Below are 26,270 nucleotides of genomic sequence, written 5' to 3'. Positions count from 1 at the left end.
AATATTTATCTGAATATGAAATATGAGTTGAACAAAGTATGTTATTAGTCTAAAATTACACCTTGGGATGGAGCTCATACTGCTGATCACACACTTTATAATGTCTGACTGAGAGTTCACTGCTGCAGGATTTATCTTCACTCTTGGCAAGGAAATAGTGTTTGATGTTCAACCTGAGCCAACCACAAACTTTAAATTTGTGATATAAGGACGTTGGTGAAGGCAAATTTTACCTGAAGAAACACAAGAATGAAGCTTTGTTTGTAAAGGTGGACTGCCAGCCTCTACCACCCCATCTCTCATCATATGACAGGACAGGCTTCAGCCCACTCTACAGCGGTGAACTGGATAAATGGTTGAGAAAAGGGATGAATGGAAACGTCGAGAGCACCTGTATCAGGTGGTGGGACAGATCATATGGTAACATGATGATTTTAATCTTTGTAAATGAAAACTACAGGCTGCGGCTCATTAAAGCAAGCCCCGCCCTCACCAACCCCTCAGTGTGGCGACATTTAGTGAGACTGCATGTGTTAAAGGGGAAGTGATGAAGCTGAAGGCGTCTCCGTGCTTCTCAGACTGATGTTCAGTCGTCATCCAGGCATAATGAAGACTCCGTGTGTCTCTCTGCTCCTCGGTGAGTCAAACTCAGAGATCCTATGCTCTTTCATTCATTTATTATCCATTTAATAGAGATTCACTGCACTGAACAAAGAAATAACAGGAAGCTCTTCCTGACTCGCAAAGCTGGAGATAAAAATGGAACCAAATTTTCATTAAACTGGATTGAGCCGTTCTACTTTTAAATACTCTAGGAACAACAAGTAGGCCTGCAGAGCGAGAGCGAAGTGCTCTAATAGGGTGATATGGTACTACAAGGTCATTAAGATAAGATGGGGCCTGATTATTTAAGACCTTGTATGTGAGGAGCAGGATTTTGAATTCTGGATTTAACAGGAAGCCAAAACAGGGGAAATCTGCTCTCTTTCTAGTCCCTGTCAGGACTCTTGCTGCAGCATTTTGGATTAGCTGAAGGCTTTTCAGCGAGTTTTTAGGACGTCCTGATAATAATGAATTGCAGTAGTCCAGCCTGGAAGTAAGAAATGCATGAACTAGTTTTTCAGCGTCACTCTGAGACAGGATATTTCTAACTTTAGAGATGTTGCGCAAATGGAAGAACGCAGTCTTACATACAGTGGGGCAAAAAAGTATTTAGTCAGCCACCGATTGTTCAAGTTCCCCCACTTAAAATGATGACAGAGGTCAGTAATTTGCACCAGAGGTACACTTCAACTGTGAGAGACAGAATGTGAAAAAAAAATCCATGAATTCACATGGTAGGATTTGTAAAGAATTTATTCGTAAATCAGGGTGGAAAATAAGTATTTGGTCAATAACAAAAATACAACTCAATACTTTGTAACATAACCTTTGTTGGCAATAACAGAGGTCAAACGTTTACTATAGGTCTTTACCAGGTTTGCACACACAGTAGCTGGTATTTTGGCCCATTCCTCCATGCAGATCTTCTCAAGAGCAGTGATGTTTTGGGGCTGTCGCCGAGCAACACGGACTTTCAACTCCCGCCACAGATTTTCTATGGGGTTGAGGTCTGGAGACTGGCTAGGCCACTCCAGGACTTTCAAATGCTTCTTACGGAGCCACTCCTTTGTTGCCCGGGCGGTGTGTTTTGGATCATTGTCATGTTGGAAGACCCAGCCTCGTTTCATCTTCAAAGTTCTCACTGATGGAAGGAGGTTTTGGCTCAAAATCTCACGATACTTGGCCCCATTCATTCTGTCCTTAACACGGATCAGTCGTCCTGTCCCCTTGGCAGAAAAACAGCCCCATAGCATGATGTTTCCACCCCCATGCTTCACAGTAGGTATGGTGTTCTTGGGATGCAACTCAGTATTCTTCTTCCTCCAAACACGACGAGTTGAGTTTATACCAAAAAGTTCTACTTTGGTTTCATCTGACCACATGACATTCTCCCAATCCTCTGCTGTATCATCCATGTGCTCTCTGGCAAACTTCAGACGGGCCTGGACATGCACTGGCTTCAGCAGCGGAACACGTCTGGCACTGCGGGATTTGATTCCCTGCCATTGTAGTGTGTTACTGATGGTGACCTTTGTTACTTTGGTCCCAGCTCTCTGCAGGTCATTCACCAGGTCCCCCCGTGTGGTTCTGGGATCTTTGCTCACCGTTCTCATGATCATTTTGACCCCACGGGATGAGATCTTGCGTGGAGCCCCAGATCGAGGGAGATTATCAGTGGTCTTGTATGTCTTCCATTTTCTGATGATTGCTCCCACAGTTGATTTTTTCACACCAAGCTGCTTGCCTATTGTAGATTCACTCTTCCCAGTCTGGTGCAGGTCTACAATTCTTTTCCTGGTGTCCTTCGAAAGCTCTTTGGTCTTGGCCATGGCGGAGTTTGGAGTCTGACTGGTTGAGGCTGTGGACAGGTGTCTTTTATACAGATGATGAGGTCAAACAGGTGCCATTCATACAGGTAACAAGTGGGGGACAGAAAAGCTTCTTACAGAAGACGTTACAGGTCTGTGAGAGCCAGGGATTTTCCTTGTTTGAGGTGACCAAATACTTATTTTCCACCCTGATTTACGAATAAATTCTTTACAAATCCTACCATGTGAATTCATGGATTTTGTTTTCACATTCTGTCTCTCACAGTTGAAGTCTACCTCTGGTGCAAATTACTGACCTCTGTCATCATTTTAAGTGGGGGAACTTGCACAATCGGTGGCTGACTAAATACTTTTTTGCCCCACTGTATTTGTTTAATATGTGCGTTGAAGGACATGTCCTGGTCAAGAATGACTCCAAGGTTCCTCACAGTGTTACTGGAGGCCAAGGTAATGCCATCCAGAGTAAGAATCTGCTTAGATACCATATTTCTAAGCTTTTCAGCACCGAGTACAATGACCTCAGTTTGATCTGAATTAAGAAGCAGAAAGTTAGCGGCCATCCAGGTCTTTATGTCTTTAAGACATTCCTGCAGTTTAAGTAATCCGGTCTTTAAGTGATGACATGATGATTCCTGCTTCTGGGCCCAAAGTATCCTACGTTTAATATGGCTTTTGTGTTTTTAACATGTTTTAATGCTTCGTATCTTGTTCTATTTAATCTCATCCCCCCTCCCCCAAATACAGTCACTGCTGGCCTGTCTCGGTTTTTATCACCACTATTTATTTTTAAAACCTTCCGATCTAACTACAGCCCAGCCCATGCAGCAGTATATTAATGACTAACCTCGTATTGTGGATGAATTATCTCAGTTGTTCTCCTGACTGAAGTTTGGTCTGTTTACATCATCCTGCCATGCGATTGCATTTGTCTCTAACCATCAGGAACCTTCACGTTAACTTTTATCCAGTGGAAAAAGTTAGCGTTCATCCTGCAGCTTCACTGCAGGCTCTGAGAGGAGCGTTTACGCTACGAAAACACGACCGAGTGTTTTAACCTGACAGCCTGAGGTGTTCTTCAGTAAACTGGACTACCCGACAGAAGGACCCGAGGCCCCGCTGCACTTTTTCGGTAAGTTAAACGTGTTTGTAAGCTAATCCGCAACTACCGTTCTTAGCTAGCTCCTGAGACCTAGCTAGCTATAATGAGCACTCGGCTGTCAGGGTTCGTTTAGCTAATCTGTGCAGGTGAATGAATTTACTAAAGAAATCAAGAGAAATGCCCCGGGCTGCTCAGTCACTAATTACTGTTACTGTACTTGTATTACAAGTATTATACTGTAAAAGCAACAGGCTGCACCCTGCTTCAGCTCCTGTGCAGAGCTGAATATTAAATATGTGCAAACAACAGCATGTTTTCAGTCTCTTGCCACATCTGTAAAGACAGTAACAATTTTTTTTAAAGCTTGTACTTCAGTAACTCATCATTAATCAGGAACTATGGATTAGTGTACTGTAGTGTACTGTAATACTGAAAAAAATGTAAGAGAAGAACTTCAGATCCTGAGTGTGTGAGGACAGAAGAATCAGCTTTATTTTAATTTTGAGGGATACAATTTATATCTGAGTTTGATGGTTCTGTTGTCTTTGTGATTACAGGAGCTGCCCTCAGATTCAGACCTCAGCACCACCCAGTGACAGCAGACAGATCATCCAACATGTTCACATGTTAACTGCAAAATGAACTGATGAAAACAGTACAAAGGTTAAAGTACCACATGTGCTGTAGTGAAAGCTGCAGCTGTTTTATTGATAAAGTTAAAGACAAAAAAACAAAAGGATTAATCACTCATGTAACTTTGTCACTATATGTCAGCATTAACAAGACCTCAGTTTGGTGTTTCACAAAGCTGCTGATCTCAGACCTGCACAGCTTCTGTTTTAAACACTTGATGTACTCAGCTGCATGAAGAGCATATGAGATTTTCTCTAACACAATTAAATAAAACCTGATGAAGGTCAAAGGTCGTCAATTGTATGTTGAACTACAAACTTGTCACCTGGAATTCTGTTACAGTTTTTTGCAGATAGTGTGTTATTTACCATAAAGTGATTCAGAGTTATTCATACCAGAGTAACCAGAGAGGATCATATATTTTTAAATATATAACTTTCCCAGCTTGGTCCTGATGGTCTCCCTCAATAGTTTCTCTGTAGCTGTTGATATAATATGGACTCTATTATTAAATGAAAAGAACAAATTAGACTACACTACTGAAACCTCATGCTGCTGTTTTTAAAGTCTCCATGTTACCAGGCTGTAGAGGGCTCTGAAGATTTAAACAGTTTTAGATCCATTACACTCTCAGTCTTATGTTAAAATCTCAAAGGACAGCATTATATTTTTGATATTAACAGTAACTCTGGGCCTCTGTAGAGTGTGCAGCTGATCTCATCCCTATCTAAAAATGGATAAAAAACATAAGAAGAGCTGAATCCTTCAATAACACAGACTATTAGAGTATTAGGTGTGTAGCACCGCTAACTAGCTAGCAACAAGCCTCCAACACATTGCGTATGCTAGCTGCTAATCTAGCAAGGGAGACTCCTACAACACACTCTCTTCAGGCCCGGACAATAACAACAAGAAGGCCCCTCCCCTTCCCGCCAGAGATGGGCAGTAACGCGTTACTTGTAACTTGTAACGCGTTACTGTAATCTGATTACTTTTTTCAAGTAACGCGTTACTGTAATCTGATTACTTTTTTCAAGTAACGCGTTACTGTAATCTGATTACTTTTTTCAAGTAATGAGTAAAGTAAGGGATTACTATTCCAAAAATCGGTAATTAGATTACCGTTACTTTCCTGTAGGAACGCTGCGTTACTGCGTTACTAAAACCGTGATTTTTTGAGAGAATGTCTCATGACAGTGACGTAAGCGAGTGCGACGTTCGTGACAACAGCTGTGTGCAGATCAACAATGGATCATATATCGAGTGCGGAGAGAGTATGAGCGTGCAGCGTTTAAAGCGTGGAAGTACTGACCTTACTTTGAGTTTGATTCCATAAAACGTGACAAAAACATTAGTGTCCGTTGTGCGTGGGAAGAAAACTTATTTTTACAGCAAAAAAAACCCCTAAACTTCCAAGCAAGCACCGAGTGCGCTACAATGTAATGGGAAACTCACAGAGAAACTCGCGGATTCTTCCACTGACCGCTGCGGCACACCTGCACCACGGTAAACCTTCGCCTACCCCACTCCTGCTTTACAGGTGAAAATAGAGCAACAGGACCGCTAGTCTTTGATTTTATTTATTTTCTGCTGTGTTTTACTTGCATCTATTTGAAAGAGTGAGTGTAAACACAAAAAATATTTTATGTGCTGGAATGTGCAGAAAATAGGTTTAAATGTTAAACAAATTTCTTCCAGTCAGAGAATGTTGCATATAATTAAGTTTTTGCTTCATGCATAAAGTTTAAAGTTTTAAAAAGAGACTTTTCCATTTGATTACATTTTGTATGATGGATTATGCAGTAAAAGTAGTAAAAGTAGAATTGGGCTGAAAGATCTATCGCTTTATCACCTATCCAGGTTGTAAATCATGGGGAGGTAAGAGAGTCGCCGAGCAGCTGAATAGGGGAATAATGTTGACGCGCCCGCTGTTCAAAAAATAAGTCAAAGTTCCAGATTAAAAACTTCTTTATTTGTTATCAAATCCTTAAAATCCGTAAAAAAAAAACAGTGATCAAAAACATTCTAAGCTTGAGCAGTCAGCAAAAGTCGACTTCCCCCATCGCCCACTCATTCACAAAAATTCCCTCGGGACCTGAACAGCTGATATAGCAATCACTATTACTATTACCGACACCACGTGACCTAAAGCTACGCCTATCCACAACATTCCGGCCCCTAATTATTACATTCTCACAGTAATAATTACACATCCGACACCATAACTCACGACACACACTTCATCACATCACAGACACCCAGTGAGACAACATAACATACTCAAAAGTCCACCAAACTTATTTTCTCATTTCTTCTTCAGTCTGCCCCAGGGCAGCTGTGGCTACAACTGTAGCTTGCCTCCACCAGTGTGTGAATGTGAGAGTGAATGGGTGGATGACTGGACGTGTAAAGCGCTTTGGGATCCCTCGGCGGGACTAGTAAAAGCGCTGTACAAATACAGGCCATTTACCATTTACCATTTATCTTCTCTTCTTTTCTTCTGTCTACACATGATCAGTCAGTCATAGGCCAGAGGTTACCAGCACTTAGCCTAAATATAGTCAGTCTGTGATGTACATCTCATAACAACAAAGTCAATTCAAAGTTAGTTATGTCACACTGTGTCAAAAATGTCATCGTCATGGGTCAGAGGCCTCCTGAAGAAGGCATATCTTTGTGACGGGTCTGCACACATGGCTGGTTGGGGTCTTAATCCAGACCTGACGCACAAGCCCCTTTTCATCTGGTGCAGCTCCGGTGACTCTCCCAATGATCCAGGAACCACGAGGTGCAGAATCATCCACTATAAGGACCACATCTCCAGGAACAAAGTTGCGTTTAATCCTTCCCCATTTTTGGCGCTGCTGAAGTTGTGGCAAGTACTCTTTAGTCCATCTTTTCCAAAACAGGTCAGATATATTTTGAACTTGCCTCCATCGTTTACGTGCGTAGAGATCGTCCCTCCGGAACAGGCCAGGTGGTAAAGATGGGTTGGACTTGAGAAGAAGGAGATGGTTTGGTGTTAAGGCTTCCAAATCATTTGGATCGGTGGATTCCAGCGTAATGGGTCTACTGTTGAGGATTGACTCCACTTCACAAAGAGCAGTTTGGAGCCCTTCCTCGTCCAAATGCTGTGTTTGGAGAGTGGAATTAAGGACCTTTCTGACAGAACGAATCAACCGCTCCCATGCTCTGCCATGATGTGATCCAGTTGGAGGATTAAAGATCCATTTCACTCCCTTCAGAGACAGAGCATCAGAGATCTTTTCCTGATTCCACTCTTCCATAGCTAGTCTCAGCTCGCGCTCTGCGCCCACAAAGTTAGTCCCATTGTCGGAGCGCAGTTCTTGTACCTGACCTCGTCTTGCAATGAAACGTCGTAAGGCGTTAATGAAAGAGTCACTGTCAAGAGATGAGGCAACCTCAATATGTACTGCTCTAATTGCCAAACAAGTAAAAATAACACCATACCGCTTCACAAGACTTCTCCCACGCTTCACTTCAAATGGACCAAAATAGTCCACTCCAACAAAACTAAATGGGGGTTTCTCAGGGGTCACTCTGCTTTCAGGCAACTCAGCAATCTGCTGCTGGCCTGCAGCTCCATGAAACCTTCTGCAGGTCACACACCTCGACATGATGCTTCGAATCAAAGTACCAGCACCAGGAATCCAGTATTTTTGATGCAGCTTTGGGAGTATGTGGTTCCTTCCACCATGACCCACCTCTTTATGAATATGCTGTAGAATGAGATTAGAAATGTGAAGCTCTTTAGCGATTATGACAGGATGCTTGGAATCTTCTGACATGACAGCCCTACTGAGACGTCCGCCAACCCGCAGCACATCATCCTCCAAAACAGGATTCAACTTATATATGTAGCTGCTTCGTTTCACAGACTCTCCCCTTTGGAGACAAGAAATTTCTTCGGCGTAACTCTTCCTCTGACAGAACTTAATTATTTGCATCTCAGCATCCTCAATCTCTCCCAATGAAAGAAAGCCATCCCGGAACTCAACCTTATTTTGAGCATCTTCAGACTGAATTGTATAAGATGCAGACTGGAAATGTATCTTCCTGCGATGCAATAGCAATGTCTTGAATCTCAAAATCCAACCCATCACCCTGATGAGACGAGTCCAGGATGAGGCACGATGGATTAAAAGGGTCAGAGGATGATCATCATCGTGTACTTGTGAGACGTTGATGGCAGCAGACACCTTAACTTCAGGATCTTCATGTGAAAGTTCTTGCAAGTTTTCTGGGTTCACAGGCCAATTGTTCTCTGGCTGTGTAAGAAATGCAGGACCAGATATCCACTCAGTGTCACGTGAAAAGGTCTCTGCCTTCATACCTCTGGAGGCAAAGTCCGCAGGGTTATGTGTGGTGCTCACATACCTCCATTGGGAGACACTAGAAGCCTTGAGGATTTCTGACACTCAGTTTGCCACAAAAACACAGAACCTGGAAGTCTCATTGTTTATATATTTCAACACTGCGGTGCTGTCTGTCCAAAAGACAGAGTTTAGGAGAGGTAGTCTCAACTCCCTCCTCCACATTCTATCCATGCGAACTGCTACCACTGCTGCCGTCAATTCCATGCGAGGGATTGTGACTGGTTTTAAAGGTGCCACCCTGGATTTTCCCATTATGAAGGAACTGTGCGTCTGTGAACAACTGTTGTGCAGCAACAGGTAGGTAACAGCCCCATAGCTCTTTTCACTCGCATCTGCAAAGTGGTGCAACTGAGCAGTGGTCGTCTCTACAAAATCAGGAGGTTTTAAACATCGTCCGATGCTGATGTTGTTCAACAGATGCAATTCTTCTACCCAGCTTTTCCACTCTTCAGCAACTGCTGATGGTATAGCATCATCCCATCCTATCCCCCTCTGGCACAGATCTTGAAGGATCCTCTTGGCTGTGAAGATAACAGGAGCAAGGAACCCCAGAGGGTCATAGAAGGAGCTTACTGTGGATAGGATCCCTCTCCGAGTCAATGGCCTGTTTGGGATGGATATGCAGAACTTAAATGCATCTGACTGTAGGCACCACCTCACTCCCAATGCCCGCTCAACAGGTAAAAGGTCACAATCCAGGTCTAGGTCCTTAACTTCATTTGCTCTTTCCTCCTCAGGTATAACTGCCAGAATGCTGCGGCTATTGCTGATCCACTTTGTTAAGTGGAAACCACCCTTGGCGCAAATGTCTCTGAGGTCTGAGTAAAGATTGATGGCTTCTTCTTCAGAGCATATTGAAGCAAGGCAGTCATCCACATAAAAACTATACAGAATGGTGTCAATCACCTGCTGGCTGAAGTATGCTTTGTTGTCCTCTGCGCATTTACGCAGGGCATAGTTAGCACAGCTTGGAGAGGACGTTGCCCCAAACAAATGAACACCCATCCTGTAGTCCTGCATGCTCTGATTGAAGTCACCACCGGGCCACCAAAGAAACCTCAAAAGGTCAGCATCTTCCTCTGGCACATGCACCTGCTCAAACATAGCCTCGATGTCAGACATCAAAACAATAGGCTCTTTTCTGAACCTTGTCAGTACGCCAACCAAACCGTTTGTTAAGTCAGGACCACTCAGGAGCCGCGCATTAAGAGAGACACCCTGGAATGATGCACAGTCAAAGACGACCCGCATCTTCCCCTTGGTAGGATGGTAAACCCCATGGTGAGGGATATACCAAAGCTTCCCATCACTACGCTCTAATTCTGCGACTGGCACTCTCTTTGCATATCCTCTAGATATGAGATCTGTCATGAAGGCAGTGTAGTCTTTGTGAAAGTCTTTATCTCTGATGAACCTTTTCTTCAAACCTAAGGCTCGTTGCTCAGCAATTGCACGGTTGTCAGGCATTCTTATGTCTCGGTCTTTCAGTGGCAGGGCAATGCTGTAGTGCCCATCCCCCAAAGTCACCGTCTTGCTGGCCAATTCCAGGAACTTCAAGTCTTCCTTTGACAGCCCCATCTGTTCATCATCGCTGCTCTCAGGAAAGTCCATCTTGAACTGCTGTTTCCATAGCTTGTCCAGTGTGACAGCAGAAACTCTGTTGGCAGTAACTGTTGCCAAACATCCTGGCCTTCCACAGCATTCTCTATTAAGTGGCCCATTCACTGTCCAGCCAAGCACAGTCCTAATGGCAAAAGGTCCATCACCTACACTCCGGATGACCTCCAAAGGTTCTAGAGCTCTGGGCATATTCATGCCAATCAAAAGCTCCACATTGGCCTTAATTTCTGGCAAATGAACATGCTTCAAATGTGGCCAGTCATCCAGGTCCTGTTGATTTGGGATGTTACCAATATCTACAGGCATTTTATGCTGAGTGAAGAGGTTAGGCATATCACAATACATGTCACTGTCCAATCCAGCAACTTCAAGTTAAGGTACAATGAAACTGTCCACCACTTTCTCCTGTCCCATGGTGCGCAGGAGAATCTTTGTCCTCCTCCCAGCAATACTCCCTTGGTCCAGAAAGGCATACGTTTCCACTATTCTTTGACCTCTCTTTGATTTTACTTTAACTGACACAATGGCAAGCTTACAGTCTTCTTCACCGGCCCCAGTAAGACCACTAGTCTGGATTGTAACAGGAATGTTATCTGCGTCATTATCAGGTTTGACTTCATTCTTCTCTATTTGGTGGATATGGAGTATACTTGCATGTCTGAGACCACATATTTACATGAAAGGTGTTTTCTGCATTCTTTGCTTATGTGCCCAGTACACAAACAGCCAAAACACATGCTGTTCTTTTTAAGAAAATAAATCTTCTCATTATGGGGTTTCTTATCAAGCAGAGCACATGACTCCAGTGTGTGTCCGCCTTTGCAGAAAAAACAAGCCTTCACAGTGCTGTGACGATCTTGAGGCCCTGTTTGATTCTGTCTCTCGACATCAGAGACTGTTGTGGCAAAGCTACTTCCTTTAGCTCTTAGATGTGGAGAACGTTCCCCTCCATTGCTGCCCTTGGCTGCTAGATGTGTTGCTGGAACGTCACACAGATTTCCAAAGATGGGATCTGTAGCAATTTTAACTTGACGCTCAAGGAAGGAAACAATGTCAATGAATGCGGCTCTGCGATGTTGCCTCTCCTGAATGTCACATGTTACTGTTCGCCATTTGTCTTTTAACTTATATGGCAGTCTTCTAATCACAGCAAGCATATTGGCAGGTGTATTTAATTCAGAGAGATCATTAGAGCATCCACGTAAGAACAAACAATATGCCTGAAGAGCTTTTCCATCTTCCGATCTAATCAGTGGCCATGAGTGAACTTTTTTCAAATAAGCAGACGCAATCACATGTCCATTCCCAAAGTGCTCATACAGCAGAGTCTTTGCCTTTACATATCCAGCACTTTCAGACATATGTTGACAGCTTTTAACAAGTTCATTGGGCTGCCCCTTGGTGTACTGTGCAAGATAATGCAGGCAGTCGCCAGCATCGCCAGTCTTTGCTTCTATGACCTGTTCAAACGAGCGCATAAAAGCCTGAAAATGTAAAGGATCGCCATCAAAGGTTTGAATCTCCCTTTTGGGCAGCGAAGAAAGACTTTGCTGATGGACCAACATACAAGTTAATTCATTTTGTTTTTCCATAATGGACAACAGATTTTCATTGGCTACTGGATGAGCAGCTTGTGGCTTAGGCAAAGGTGGAATTGTTCCAAAAGTGTCAGAAGGCCCCATAAGAGGGGGTGCAGGCTTTTCCCTTTTCATAGTCTGTTGCACTGTTTTTACTTGAAGCTCTGCATTCCCAGTGATTGCATTTCCTTTTGTAAGCGTCTGTGGAACAAAAGTCACTGCATCGGCAATAAGAATTTCAAGGCTGTTTCCTTTTGTTTTAAAATATGATTCCATTCCATTAGATTTCCGTGAAACGACGCTCCGCATAGTGGATCCAGTTCTCAGCACGTTCACCTTTGTAACAGTTGCAGCTATATCTGCTTCAAGCTGAAGTTGTTCTTTCTTTCTCCTCAATTGTTCCTCTTGTTCTTCAAGAGAGTGTTTTTCTTTCAGCATATGTTGACGTGCGAGCAAGGCGGCCATTTCAGCTTCTGCCCTGAGACGTGCAGATGAAGTAGATGATACTCTTGAGCTTGACCTACTGCCTTGATTTGACACACTGTCGGATGGCAACAGGTCATCATTAACATCATTCTGGGGATTAAGAGATGATTGAGGTTCTTTTCCAGTGTGCTCTCGCACCTCCATTTCTCCTCCCAGGGAAGTTTCCTGTGACTGTACTTTGTCAGATGATGGCCTCCCCCAACGTTTATCAGTTTCAGAAAGCCATATCTTAACATCCTCCATAAACCCTTTATTGTATTTAGCGATGCTTGAGAACCATGCATTTTGTTTATTTTTCTCATCAAATGAGATTAAAGAAAGCAGAGATTCATGCAATGCACTGGCATCCTTAAACAGGTGTGTTAACTCATCAAACTGTGATTTGACTCGTGAATGATTTTTATCATCTTTCATTAGCTCTTTAAGAGACATAATAACACTTTTCATTTTGTTTACATGCCTTTTCCGATCTGTTTGGATGGTTTCAATTTTGTTTGCAAGAGCTTTCTCAGTGAGAGAAATGAATCTTTTATCCTGTTCAGTTTTTCCAACAACAGATGAAGCCTGCGATCCACTCATTTTAAGCATCCAACATAAGCAGCATTCCAAAATCCAAAACAAAGGCAACAGCAATTCCTTCAAACTCAGTTGAATGCCTGCAGAGCCACAGCACACACACACACATCAAATCCAACAGCAAACGTAGCGGTGGGCGTGTCACAACAACATCTTTGTATGGTCAGAATCCAAACTGCGTTCAAACAAACAACACGGAGCACAAAAACACAGTTTACATACCACCGTCGTCTTCTCCTTATCTGGCAGACTAGCCGCTTTTATGGGTGTAGTGGCGGTGGTGTGTGGGCTCGCGTTGGCGTTAATTCAGCGCTGATTGCGGGAGGCTCCATTGCCGTCGCACTTTTTGCTGACAAATGTTGGCGACTGTCAAGCCTTTGAGTCGCCGAGCAGCTGAATAGGGGAATAATGTTGACGCGCCCGCTGTTCAAAACGTAAGTCAAAGTTCCAGATTAAAAACTTCTTTATTTGTTATCAAATCCTTAAAATCCGTAGAAAAACAGTGATCAAAAACATTCTAAGCTTGAGCGGTCAGCAAAAGTCGACTTACCCCATCACCCACTCATTCACAAAGATTCCCTCGGGACCTGAACAGCTGATATAGCAATCACTATTACTATTACCGACACCACGTGACCCAAAGCTACGCCTATCCACAACACCTCCAATGTGTTAAAGACCTTACTTGGTATAAAACACCAAATGGAATGTGGATTATTTAGGAAGGATTTTAACCATTTAAGTTTCAAGACACCATTCATTATATCAAAGTCAATTGCGTTTCCACCACCTTCAATGTATGGTTTAACCAAATCATCTTTAGATATATAATGGCACTAATTCCTCCAAATAAAATTAAAATTCAAGCTATTAATTGTTTTAATAATGTCACGGCTGGCGGGGTGAGCCGTGTGGTGTGGAGGAAACGGAGGACCCAAAATGCAGACAGCCGATTTGATGATAAGAGTGAGGGTTTAATTTACAGTGTACAAAATAACAGAACTGAGGGCAGGACAGAACATAACCTAAACTGGGTGAGCTAAATAACAACCGGATCATACAAATGGGGTGGGGGGCAGAGAGACACAGACGAGGAACAGACACCATGAAACACAGACGAGCCGACAACGAACACAGACCGACACCCACTATATATACACACACACAGGGTAATCGGGTAATGGCAGACAGGCGGGGACACAGCTGGAACTAATGGACATAACGAGACACAACCCTACAAAGTAAAACAGGAAACACACAGACTGTTTTACATAACAACACGGGGACATGAACAGAGCACCGAGGGAGACGCAGGTAGGGAAAATAAACACAACCAAACCCCAACCACCAATACAAAACAGAATAAACTAGAAAATACTAATAACAAACTCAAAGCGCTGGGTCACCGACCCAGGACCGTGACAAATAACTTTATTTGATATTGATAAAGAGTAAGCTGGATATATAAATCTAGATAAACTATCCATTTTGGTTAATAATATTCTTCCAAAAATTGTGATGTCTCTTTGTAACCACTTATTTAAGATTGTCTTACATTTGTCAACATTATCTGAAATATTTACTTTTTCTAAGACTTTATGATCTTTTGATATTGTGATGCCCAAATATTTTACCTCCTTCTTCACCTTTATATCGTACAGTAATTGTGAATGACACTCCTTTAACGCCAATAGTTCACATTTATTTAAATTTAACTTTAAGCCTGAAGCTTTTGAGAATGTAGTGATTATTTGTTTTACCAGGGGAATCTGATGTTCATTTTTTAAGAAAAGAGTAGTGTCATCCGCAAGTTGACTAATTATTAAAAAATTATCCATAATATTAATTCCGGCAACGCTGCTGTTTTTAATTAGAATTGCGAGCATCTCCACAACCATTATGAATAACAACGGAGAGCTTCCACACCCTTGCCTAATTCCTCTTTTGACGCTAAATCTTTTACCAGTGCCATAGCCTAACGACACAGAGCTATTTATATCATTATACAGTACATCTATTATCTTCCTAAATTTATCTCCAAATCCAAATCAAGTTAGTGTTTCTAAAATAAAAGGATGTTCTACTGAATCAAAAGCTTAAAAGAATAAAACTGTCATCACTAATTAGATCATTGTAATCCAGTAAGTCTAAAACCAATCTGATATTATTATGAATGATCCTGTCTTTTAAAAACCCTGATTGTGTCTCACTAATTATACTTGAAACCCCTTGTTTAAGCCTTGTTGCAATTAAGCTAGAGAAAATTTTATAATCTGTATTTAATAAAGTTATGGGCCTTAAGTTATCCAGTTGTCGTTTATCTTTATTTGGTTTAGGAATTAATGTAATTAATCCTTGTTTCATGCTAGACATCAATTCTCCCTTTTCAATACTGGCCAGTATAGCTTTGAATAAAATTTCCCTTAAGTCTTCCCCAAAAAAATTGGACGAAATTAACTGTAAACCCATCTGGACCAGGGGATTTATTAAGCGCCATTTTCTTAACAGATGCATCTAACTCTTCAATTCTAAAGTCAGATTCACAAAATTCCTTAAATTATTCATCAATTTTAGGGATCAGATTATCTATTTGATCAAAAAAGACATCACAATCTGCTTGGGAGAACTGTGAGGAGTATAAATTGGAATAGAATGTATAAGTTTCATTCTCCAAAATTTTAGGGTCGTCACATTCAATGCCATCAATTAACAGGGAAGATATAAAATTTCTTTTCTTTCTGCTCTTTTCTAAGTTAAAAAAATATGAGGAATTTCTTTCCCCCTCCTCAATCCACTTGGCGCGTGAACGCACAAAAGCTCCTTCTGCTTTATTTAGGTAAAGCTGATCCAATTTAGTTTGCAACTCCATAAGTTTACTCCTTTCTTGGCTATTTAGATCATCTTTACTAAAGCAATAAGTAATTTCTTGGAATAATTTACATTCATATTCTCTTTGCTTTCAACTTATGTTTTTACTGAATTGAATACTAAATTCTCTAATTTTGAATTTAATGAATTCCCATTTACTGATATATCCTACAATTAAATGGTCAGCCATAATATCTTTTCTAATTTTTTTGACTATGTTGCAGTAATCTTCATTTTGTAAAAGTTTGGCATTGAACTTCCAATAAGTTCTTTTATTTGATTGTCTAATTTCCGATTCTAAGCGTAGTTCAATAAAGCAATAATCAGAAAGAGGTGCATTTGACATCACAACTTTTACAGTGTGGTTAAGAATGTTGTCACTTCCTAGCCAATAGTCTATTCTAGATTTACAAGTTCCATTTGGTTTAAACCAGGAAAAGCTTTTAATTCCTGGATTTCTTACTCTCCAAATATCTGTCAAATTGTTGTTTATCAAAAAATCTATAATTAGGTTATTTTTTTGTGGTCTACCTTTTCTTGAGGGCCATCTATCAGTCCATTCATCAAGAGTCATATTCCAATCATGACCCATTAAAATGTATTCCGTAGGGTATCGACCTTTAAGTTCAAAAATATTTAAAGTTATATCTTCTAACATAATTTTATTCTGACTCTCATCATTATATCCATAAACGTTGACTAAAATGAAAAACAAACTTTCAACTCTCATTACAGCAATCAACCAATGACCATTCAAGTCAGACCGTTGTATTACAACATCCCCAGGAAAGTTATTGAATAAAATTGCTACACCCCCGACCTCGTTGAGCCATGGCTGAACAGGATTTTGCTTCCCCATTGGTTTGACCAAAAAGATACATCACTATCAGATGAATGAGTCTCTTGTAGAAAAATACAGTTTGATTTCTTACCTTTGCAATACAAAAATAAGGCTTTTCTTTTAACAGATTCTCTTAAACCCCTAACATTTAAAGAACCAAAACAAATGTTAACATTCAACATGAACTATAGACAGAATATCACTCACCACGTGAAAAAAACGAAAGAGAAAAAAAAGTACTAAATGCTGAGCTCCTCAGACCGCGAACAAGTTTCCAGTATTTCAGTTTTTGTCATTTTTCTTCATTTTTCTGATCTTGTATGTCCTCCTGCAGCAACATCTCTGCAAAGCTGATGCCTTCTTGCATGCAGGTTGAAGAATCTTTGGTGCGCCTCCACAATTCTTCTTTGATTCGCCTTTGTGTGACTAAGATAATGATGTTTCTGTTTCTGCCATCAACTCGTTTCCCTAAGTGATGAACAATATCAACGGCCTCTTCTAAGTTCAAGTCAGGGGCAATTTTCTGAAGCGTTTGCAAAACCTTCCCTCTAATGTTTTCGTCTTCGTCTTCCTTCACCCCTTTCAGCTTTAAGCACCACCTCATTTGGTAGCCCTCTTTTTCTCTCACTTTTCTTTTCAAGTCTTCGTTTTCTTTAAGCAGCTGTTCATTCGCATTTGCCAGCTTAACAACTTTCAGTTTGCAATCAACTATCTCTGCAGCATTAAACTCCACAGCCTTAGCCAAGCTGGCAACCATAGCTGCACTTTGTCTGTTTTGTTCCTTGATATCTTCCAGTTGTACTTCAAATTTCTTCTCAAGTCCCTGAATGGCTTCAAAAATAGTTTTATTGGAGATATCATCTTCCTTCTCTGAAGATTTTGTTCTTTTCTCCTCCGGCAGTTGTTTTGATGGAGTTGACGGCGCCGAGTCTGCTCCCCGTTCTCGCTTGTTTAGGCCCACATTGGCAGCTTCAGTGCTAGCATAGCCATGGTCACTGACTTTAGCATGCGAAGACGTCTTAACATTGGGGTTTGACGGCACAAATTGCAGCTTTGCATTCTTAATAACCTTTTAGGCGTCCATAGTTAAAATTTGAGTGGAAAGAGAATAAAGTTACTTAGCAAATTTTGCGGTCTTTCAGAGCTCCTGAAAAAACACGACTGTCCAAGCCGCCATCTTGGTGCCACCCCCCCCCCCCCTTTGAAAGTAGACAATCCGGATGTTATAGTTTCTTTCCACTGTGTTCCTGTTAATGATAAACTACAAATGTACCCTAAATTACTAAAATATCGATATTTTAATGTGAGAATCAATTCTAGAACATAAATGACTGGTATCGGAGGAATCGATATTTCAGGATCGATCCGCACATCACTAGTGATTTCCCCAGGTGATAATATATACAAAGTGTTTGGGAGAGGGGTCCATGGCTCCAGGGTCCGAGGGGGAGGGGAAGGGTCCGAAAACACACTCCACTCTCTCAGCAATGATCCCACTCCTTTTTCTCCAACGCTCCTCTCGCTCACTCGCTCACTCAAAGATACAGGGACGGGTCCATGGAAGATCTACACACACACAGAAAAATCCAATTAATACAAGGTTGCACGAAGACTAACAGGCTCAGACTTGCTGATCACAGAATAACTGATGCTGGTGGCTCAATGTTCCAGCAACGAGTAACGTAGGTCTACCATCGTAAGAAGTTTTTTTCTGTTTAAATTCTGGGCCTTGTTTAGGTCTTCCAGCCATGGCCCAACATTTATAAGCTACATGAGCTTCATCACGGTACATGGAAACGTGTTCTTTATAGGTCTGATGGTTTAAAACAAAACATATCCATGTTTTAGAACGGCCCAGTCAAAGTCCAGATCTAAATCCAATCGAGAATCTGTGGCAAGATCTGAAAACTGCTGTTCACAAACACTGTCCATCTAATCTGACTGAGCTGGAGCTGTTTCAAAGAAGAATGGGCAAAGATTTCAGTCTGTAGATGTGCAAAGCTGGTAGAGACAGACCCTAAAAGACTGGCAGCTGGAACTGCAGCAAAAGGAGGTTCTACAAAGTATTGACTCAGGGTGCTGAATAATTACACACACCCCACTTTGCAGTTATTTATTTGTAAAAAATGTTTGGAATCATGTATGATTTTCGTTCCACTTCTCACGTGTTCACCACTTTGTGTTGGTCTTTCACCTGTAATTCCAATAAAACTGATTCATGTTTGTGGCTGTAATGTGACATAATGTGGGAAAGTTCAAGGGGGCCGAATACTTTTGCAAGCCACTTTATATGGTATATTTCTAGTTCTGCTTACATTCTTTTACAATTTCTGTTGGTGCTGTGCTACTCGAAACAGAAACTCCCAGAAGAACTCACCTGAGAGATTAATAAAATTTTATCTAATCTAATGTTGGAGAGCATCTAAATTCTCTCAGCTGTCCTCCAGGGTGTTGGGAATGATTATGCAGTGTTTAGGTGTCCGTCATTTTTTTTTTTTTTTGGTCTAATCTAAGTGTTAAAACATGTTCAATTCTGAGCTAACATTCATTCATTTCCATTCTGTCTCTGCTCACACTCAGCTCCCTCATAACTGTTCTAATTTTCATGTGATTTTGTAATGACTGCAGTCCCCTCAGTGTGACTGTCACAAACATCTGCTTATCTGTTTGGTCATATTCACACAGAGAAAGACGCTCCTCACCTGTGCAGGTACACAAGGTGGTGGAGCCTCTGACCTTTACTGACCTCTGACCTCCTGTTACAGGTGTGTGTATGCTGCTGCTGTCTGCACCGACAGTTTCTGCAGGTGAGGAGATGGAAGTGAAAACAATCAGTGAGACTCCAACAGGAACACAAACACATTTACTGTGTGTGTGTGTGTGTGTGTGTGTGTGTGTGTGTGTGTGTGTGTGTGTGTCCTCCAGTGTCTCTGTCTGTTGGTCCAAACCTTCAGCAGGTCTTCAGAGGATCTTTAGTGGATCTGAGTTGTGTTGATGATGGACAGACAGCTGATGGGTGGACAGTGAAGAGGAGCAGAGGAAACGTCACTGAGGACTGTGGGAGGCTTCTTGGTTCCTACTGTGTTGTGGATCTTTCTGCTCCCAGTGAAACCTTCTGGTGTGAGGACTCCTCTGGACAGAAGAGTGACAACGTCTCCTTCAGTGTCCAATCAGACACTCCAGGTGAGATGTTCCAGCTGTGTCTCTGTCTCTGTGTGACTCTGCTCTCATTAACTCTGTTTGTCTCTGATGGTCAGAAAAAAGTGTCATCCTGGAGATCCCTGCACTTCCTGTGAGGACAGGAAGTAATGTCACTCTGCGCTGCAGACAGAGGGATGGTGCCACAGTCGCAGCTTATTTCTACATCAAAGGAAGTCCTGTTGGTCCTAAACCAGAGCACATCATCACTAACATCCAGCAGGCTGATGAAGGTCTCTACTCATGTTCTACTGATGAGGGTGGAAAGTCTCCTAACAGCTCTCTGAGGGTCAGAGGTCAGAACACTGACATCACTTCCTGTTTAAAAAGTGATGTAACAATGTGACCTGATAATAAACTGACTGAACCATCTTCATCATCTCTCCTCCAGATCCTCCCAAAATCACCCATCCTTCTCCTCCTGACTGTCCTCCTCCTCCTCACTGTCCTCCTCCAAGCACCTCCACAAACTTTGTTCCTCCTGTAAAATCTCCTTTTACTTGTCCTCCCTCTCCTCCTCCTTCTCCTCCTCCCTCTCTCGTGGTCCCAGTTGTAGCAGGTCTGGTCTCTGGGCTTCTCCTGGTTCTAGTTCTGGGTTTGTTTCTGTTCCTCTGCTGGAAACTTAAAGGTATGAAAGCTCTCACTCACCTGATATGAACAGGTGTAATCTGATTACTGTGCTGACCTTCTGACCCTACATAAAAATGAACTGACTGGGTCACCTCTGTCGAGATCAGTGGGTTTTACTCATGCAAACATGCAGTCATGGTGGGTTTGAATGAATACTCGAGTGATACTGTTCAGTGATTCTTCAATTTCCTCTGTGACCTTTCAAAATAAAATGTGTATTGGGGCCGCCCCTTACACATAAATCTATATTATATCTCAGTTTATTCTTTTAGTGTGGAAGATGTCACAATGTAGTGTAAAAAGAATAAATTGGTGACATTACATTTCATCACCTTTCACTTCTTTAGGATTTATCGTAGAGCAAGGCAGAAGAGCTCCAGCTAATTCCTAGAATATGTACATTATATTAAAAACGTTTCTTCAAAGAGTCCATCATATCCAGCACAGAGTGCTTCAGTCTGTAATAACATGTTAGTGTCAACAAGCTAAATGATTGTCTTGGAAAAGCAAAAACTCTAACTAGCTAATCTTCTCAGAAAGTAACATTTAGCATAAATGTTTAATTATGTTGTAAAGTAATAAGTTACTTTTGAAGATAATGTCTCCCAACATTAGCTAACAAAACAAGGACCACAAAGATCAGTCCTAAACACAGATTTCACACATACTGAGGGTCACCACAATCATGTTCATGTGTTTCCCCCTCCTCTCTTTTCAGGAAGTAAAAACCCGTCTCCTCCTCCTGTGGATGTGACCTATGCTGATGTCACGATCAAACAGAGAGCCAACAGGAGAGGTAGGCTTTCACCATGTGTGCTGTCATCAAAATAAGACAAGCATGTTATGTAGCCACATACTGTACTCTTTAAATCTATGTTAAAAGGAGTACTACTGAAGGCTGAAAACTACTGCCTCTATGAATGTCTGTAAATTCTGTAAAATCTGTAAATTCCAGACAAATATCCTGCTGATCTACGAGCCGTCTACTCTGATGTGAGGACTCAAACTTCAGGTACACATGAACATGTTTTGGCTGTGTGCAGGCAGGAGAAGGACCCAAACGCAAAATTCACCACACAGGAATCAAACTCAAAAAGCTGCTTTATTGCAGAATGGCACGAAAAATATAACAAAACTAAACTTGGACATGGATAACTAACACACAGGGAAACACAGCCATGAGGGAGACTACAACACTGACAAAGAGAAACACAGGGCTTAAATACACTGAGGGATAACGAGAGAATGAGACACAGAAGGAGAGCACAGCTGGGAGTAATCAGGCCAAACTCAAAACGCTGGGTCAAAAGATCGTGACAGAACATAAAACAGGTGGTGATGATGATGATTTTCTCTTACATGTTTGTTCTGTTTTTCTATTATAATTATTATTATCATTATTACTATTCTAATATTCTGTTATTGTTACTCTTAGTTTTCCCCTTCGGCGTGTCCGTTTCCACAGTTAGCTTTGTGTCATCGGTATGTTCATAAGGGATATTTACTGTGAGCATTAAACACAGGAACATGCCTGTTACCTTCTCAGGTAACTTTATTCAATAGAATTGTACTTATATAAGATAAGCTGTACAAGGTTGTGTTCTGTTAGAAATATTAGAAAAAGAAATGGATTTTAAGACATCAAGCTGTCTCAAAATCAGACGTTTCTGTAGATGTCATGGTTGGCTGTGTGGCAGGCATGGGTAGGACCCAAACACATGAATCGGAGGCAGCAGAAATAAAGTAGCAGCTTTATTGCTGATTTACTAAACTCAAAGTCAGGTACAAAGAAACATTAAAAGAAACAAAACTGAAGAAAACCATTAATCAACATCTGAACATTACCTGATGCTGCTGAAGTGTGTTAGCAGAGATATGAAAATTATATATATATATATATTTATATATATAAATATATATATATATATATAAATATAATATATATATATAATATATATATATATATATATATATATATATATATATATATATATATATATATATATATATATATATATATATATAGAGAGAGAGAGAGAGAGAGAGTTTGAATAAGAAATAAAAACAAAGATATTATATCAACAAAATAAAATTACAATTCAAATACAAGCGCCATACTCAAGTCCAATAGATGGAAACAACACAACATAGGAACCAGATTAAACGCCTAATTTTGAACATTGCAATCACATAATATTTATGTTTCAATGTGACAGCTACAACCTGCTTCAAGAATATGGAAACAAACTTTATGAACAACCTACTAAATTTTCTCCGATCAAAAAAAATTCAACTATTTAAAAAAATGCAAATCTTAAAAGAATAATAATAATAAAAATAAAAAAACATGACCTTGAGGACTGAAAATCCTCACAGAGCAGCTTGTTTGTAGATATTGGCTGTGACCGAACTCTGTCTCGAGTCACTCCATCCATCTCTCTGTTTTCAGATCCTGAGGACGTCGCTTATGGTCAGGTGGTCATCAAAAGCAAGAAGAAAGCTGGCAAGAGGAAAGGTAACCATAGTAACCACCATAACGACAAAGCATGGCACTCACCATAAGTCAATTCAATTTTATTTATACATTGATATTGATGTATTTATATTTTGGGATTGAATGGTTTGAAGCAATGGGACAGACACCCAGAGCACCCCCCACAGGACACCCCTCAATTTCAGTTCAATTCAATGTTATTTATATAGCACCTAATCACAACAACAGTCACCTGAAGGTGCTTTATATTGTACAGTAGATTGTACAATAATAGATAGAGAGGAATAACCCAACAATCATATGACCCCCTATGAGCAGCACTTTGGTGACAGTGGGAAGGAAAAACTCCCTTTAAACAGGAAAAAACCTCCAGCAGAACCAGGCTCAGGGAGGGGCGGGGCCATCTGCTGTGATTGGTTGGGGTGAGAGAAGGAAGACAGGATAAAGACATGCTGTGGAAGAGAGACAGAGATTAATAACAGATATGATTCAATACAGAGAGGTCTGTTAATACATAGTGAGTGAGAAAGGTGACTGGAAAGGAAAAACTCAATGCATCATGGGAATCCCCCGGCAGCCTACATCTATTGCAGCATAACTAAGGGAGGATTCAGGGTCACCTGGTCCAGCCCTAACTATATGCTTTAGCAAAAAGGAAAGTTTGAAGCCTAATCTTGAAAGTAGAGATAGTGTCTGTCTCCCGAATCCAAACTGGAAGCTGGTTCCACAGAAGAGGGGCCTGAAAACTGAAGGCTCTGCCTCCCATTCTACTTTTAAATACTCTAGGAACAACAAGTAGGCCTGCAGAGCGGGAGCGAAGTGCTCTGATAGGGTAATATGGTACTACAAGGTCATTAAGATAAGATGGGGCCTGATTATTTAAGACCTTGTATGTGAGGAGCAGGATTTTGAATTCTGGATTTAACAGGAAGCCAAAACAGGAGAAATCTGCTCTCTCTTTCTAGTCCCTGTCAGGACTCTTGCTGCAGCATTTTGGATTAACTGAAGGCTTTTCTGGGAGGTTTTAGGACTTCCTGATAATAATGAATTACAGTCGTCCAGCCTGGAAGGAGTAAAAGCTTCTACTTCTAGGCTGTGTTTGTTTAGAACAGCAGCTACTTTTACGTTGGCATACATAGTAATCTGCACTGACTCAGAGGTGTGTCTAAGGCTACGTTCACTCTGCAGGTCTTAATGCTCAATTCCGATTTTTTGATCAAATCTGATTGTTTTGTCTGCTCGTTCACACTACAAATAAAATGTGACAGCAAACGCGCTCTAGTGTGAACGCTCAAAGCGGCGCATGCGCAAAAGAAGACGTCACACACAACGCGCTCTGTTTAGACCCAGAGCAACAGTATTGTTTGACTGATGGTCCTTAATATAAAGACTTCGGACTTTACGTTTCCCAATTTTTGCTTTAAGTTATTATGTTATTTACATAAAAATGTAAATAACCTAATAATGATCCTTATTGCTGTTTTAGAGGAGCGCTGCTTCAAAGGATAGTTGCAGATTTCTGTCAGAATCTGCAGATTATACAAATAAAATGTTCACGTTTCTCCAACGTTGTCTTCCCAACAGTTTCACTGACATCTACACTGGATGTCCAGGAAGCGTTCACGATGTCTTCTCCGGCGCTGATAATCGGCGTCTGTCTTGTTTCAGTGACGTAAAAGACGGATTTAATGCGACTTCGCTTTCTAGAACATCAGATATGTATCGGATTCAGTACCACATACGAAAGTGCCCCAGATCGGATTTGAAAATATCAGATTTGTGCCGTTCACACTGTCACACCATGATCGGATATGGGTCGCATAGGGTCAAAAAATCGGATTTGATGGGCTTTCGCCTGCAGTGTGAACGTAGCCTAACAGAAGCAGAGTATCCATGAATGGCCTTTAGGGGGAGCGAGGAGCACCACTGAGCTATGCTGGAAAAAATAAACGTGAAACACACAGACAGGTGTGTGATACTCTAACCCTGTGTGTGTGTGTGTGTGTGTTACAGAGCAGTCAGCTGATCCATGTGCTGTGTACTCATCAGTCAGAGCAGGTAACATTTGCACACAGGTGTATTTAAACAAAGGTCAGAGGTGAACAGCTGACATCAGTGATGTTTGTCTCTGAACAGGAACCTGAGGACAGACTCGGTCTGATGGACGACCTTCATCCTTCACTCTGCTCCTCTTTCAGAGCCTGCTGGGGCATCATCAGTTATTCCTGAATCTTAATTAGTCAGTGTTGATCGTGGAGGAGAAGATTTGTACTTTGAGTATTAGTTTTGCTGTTTTCATTCTTCTACAAACATGTGAATGACTTTAAAGGATCCATATACATGTATTAAAAAGGACCTGTGTTTAATAAAGGTTTGTTTAAAAGAATCCCAGATGTGTCTGAATCTGTGTTTGTTACATCTAACAGCCTGTGTCAGTCAGTCCCTGTGAGGTCCTCATGTGTCTCAGACAGTCCTGTAGTCCTGGGTGAATTGATAATGGAGCTGCTGGTTGGTACTTTGCTGTCCTAAACACATCAAAGTTAGTAGTAGTAAATGGACAGTCAGTGACTTCCTGACCCACTCACAATCAGCAGTGTAACTTTAGTATGTTTAATGGAGGTATGCATGGTTTTATCTCCATACTGTGAATAATTTCAGACTGACAGTTCCTCATCTATCTCTCTATCTATCTATCTATCTCTCTCCATATATATATGTATATATGTGTGTGTGTGTGTGTGTGTGTGTGTGTATACTAAACAAAATATAAATGCAGCACTTTTGTTTTTGCTCCCATTTTTCACAAGCTGAACTCAAACATCTGAAGATTTTTCTACATACACAAAAGACCCATGACTCTCAAATATTGTTCTCAAATCTGTCTAAATCTGTGTTAGTGAGCACTTTTTCTTTACCCACCTCACAGGTGTGGCATATCAAGGGGCTGATTAGACAGCATCAATAATGTACAGGTGTGCCTTAGACTGCCTACAATAAAAGACCACTCTGAAATGTGCACAGTTTTGCTTTATGGGGGGTTGGAGGGGCAGAAAACCAGTCAGTATCTGGTGTTGCCACCATTTGCCTCACGCAGGGCAACACATCTCCGTCACATAGAGTTGATCAGGTTGTTGATCGTGACCTATGGAATGTTGGTCCTCTTCAATAGCTGTGTGAAGTTGCTGAATATGGGCAGGAACTGGAACACGCGGGCATATACGCCAATCCAGAGCATCCCAAACATGGTCAATGGGTGACATGTCTGGTGAGTATGCTGGCCATGCAAGAACTGGGATGTTTTCAGCTTCCAGGAATTGTGAACAGATCCTTGCAATATGGGGCCGTGCGTTATCATGCTGCAACATGAGGTGATGGTCGTGGATGAACGGCACAACAGTGGGCCTCAGGCTCTTGCCTCG

The 26,270-nt window shown here is 41.3% G+C and overlaps 1 protein-coding gene across 1 annotated transcript; it reads left to right on the top strand.

Annotated features, from left to right (window-relative positions):
- Positions 1-558: 558 nt before the first annotated feature.
- Positions 559-25,231, top strand: LOC102794878 (uncharacterized). Its single transcript, XM_087838684.1, has 10 exons — positions 559-637; positions 19,295-19,336; positions 19,455-19,712; positions 19,787-20,023; positions 20,119-20,355; positions 21,076-21,153; positions 21,313-21,369; positions 22,807-22,872; positions 24,865-24,909; positions 24,988-25,231. Exons 1-10 carry the CDS (start codon positions 583-585, stop codon positions 24,993-24,995), a joined length of 1,083 nt encoding a protein of 360 aa, XP_087694810.1. The 5' UTR covers positions 559-582; the 3' UTR covers positions 24,996-25,231.
- The last annotated feature ends 1,039 nt before the right edge of the window (positions 25,232-26,270 follow it).

This window comes from Neolamprologus brichardi, chromosome 3, assembly GCF_056152115.1.
Source record: "Neolamprologus brichardi isolate AB-2024 chromosome 3, ASM5615211v1, whole genome shotgun sequence".
Lineage (NCBI taxonomy): Eukaryota > Metazoa > Chordata > Actinopteri > Cichliformes > Cichlidae > Neolamprologus > Neolamprologus brichardi.
Note: the sequence above shows the minus strand (reverse complement) of the source record. Positions and strands in the feature narration are given on the sequence as shown.

Excerpts from the sequence above, each read along its gene's own strand:
- LOC102794878 (XM_087838684.1), top strand. The coding sequence starts at position 583 with ATGTTCAGTCGTCATCCAGGCATAATGAAGACTCCGTGTGTCTCTCTG. Across the intron at positions 638-19,294 it reads GTGTGTCTCTCTGCTCCTCG|GTGTGTGTATGCTGCTGCTG; the intron begins GTGAGTCAAACT and ends CTCCTGTTACAG. Across the intron at positions 21,370-22,806 it reads TGTGAGGACTCAAACTTCAG|ATCCTGAGGACGTCGCTTAT; the intron begins GTACACATGAAC and ends CTCTGTTTTCAG.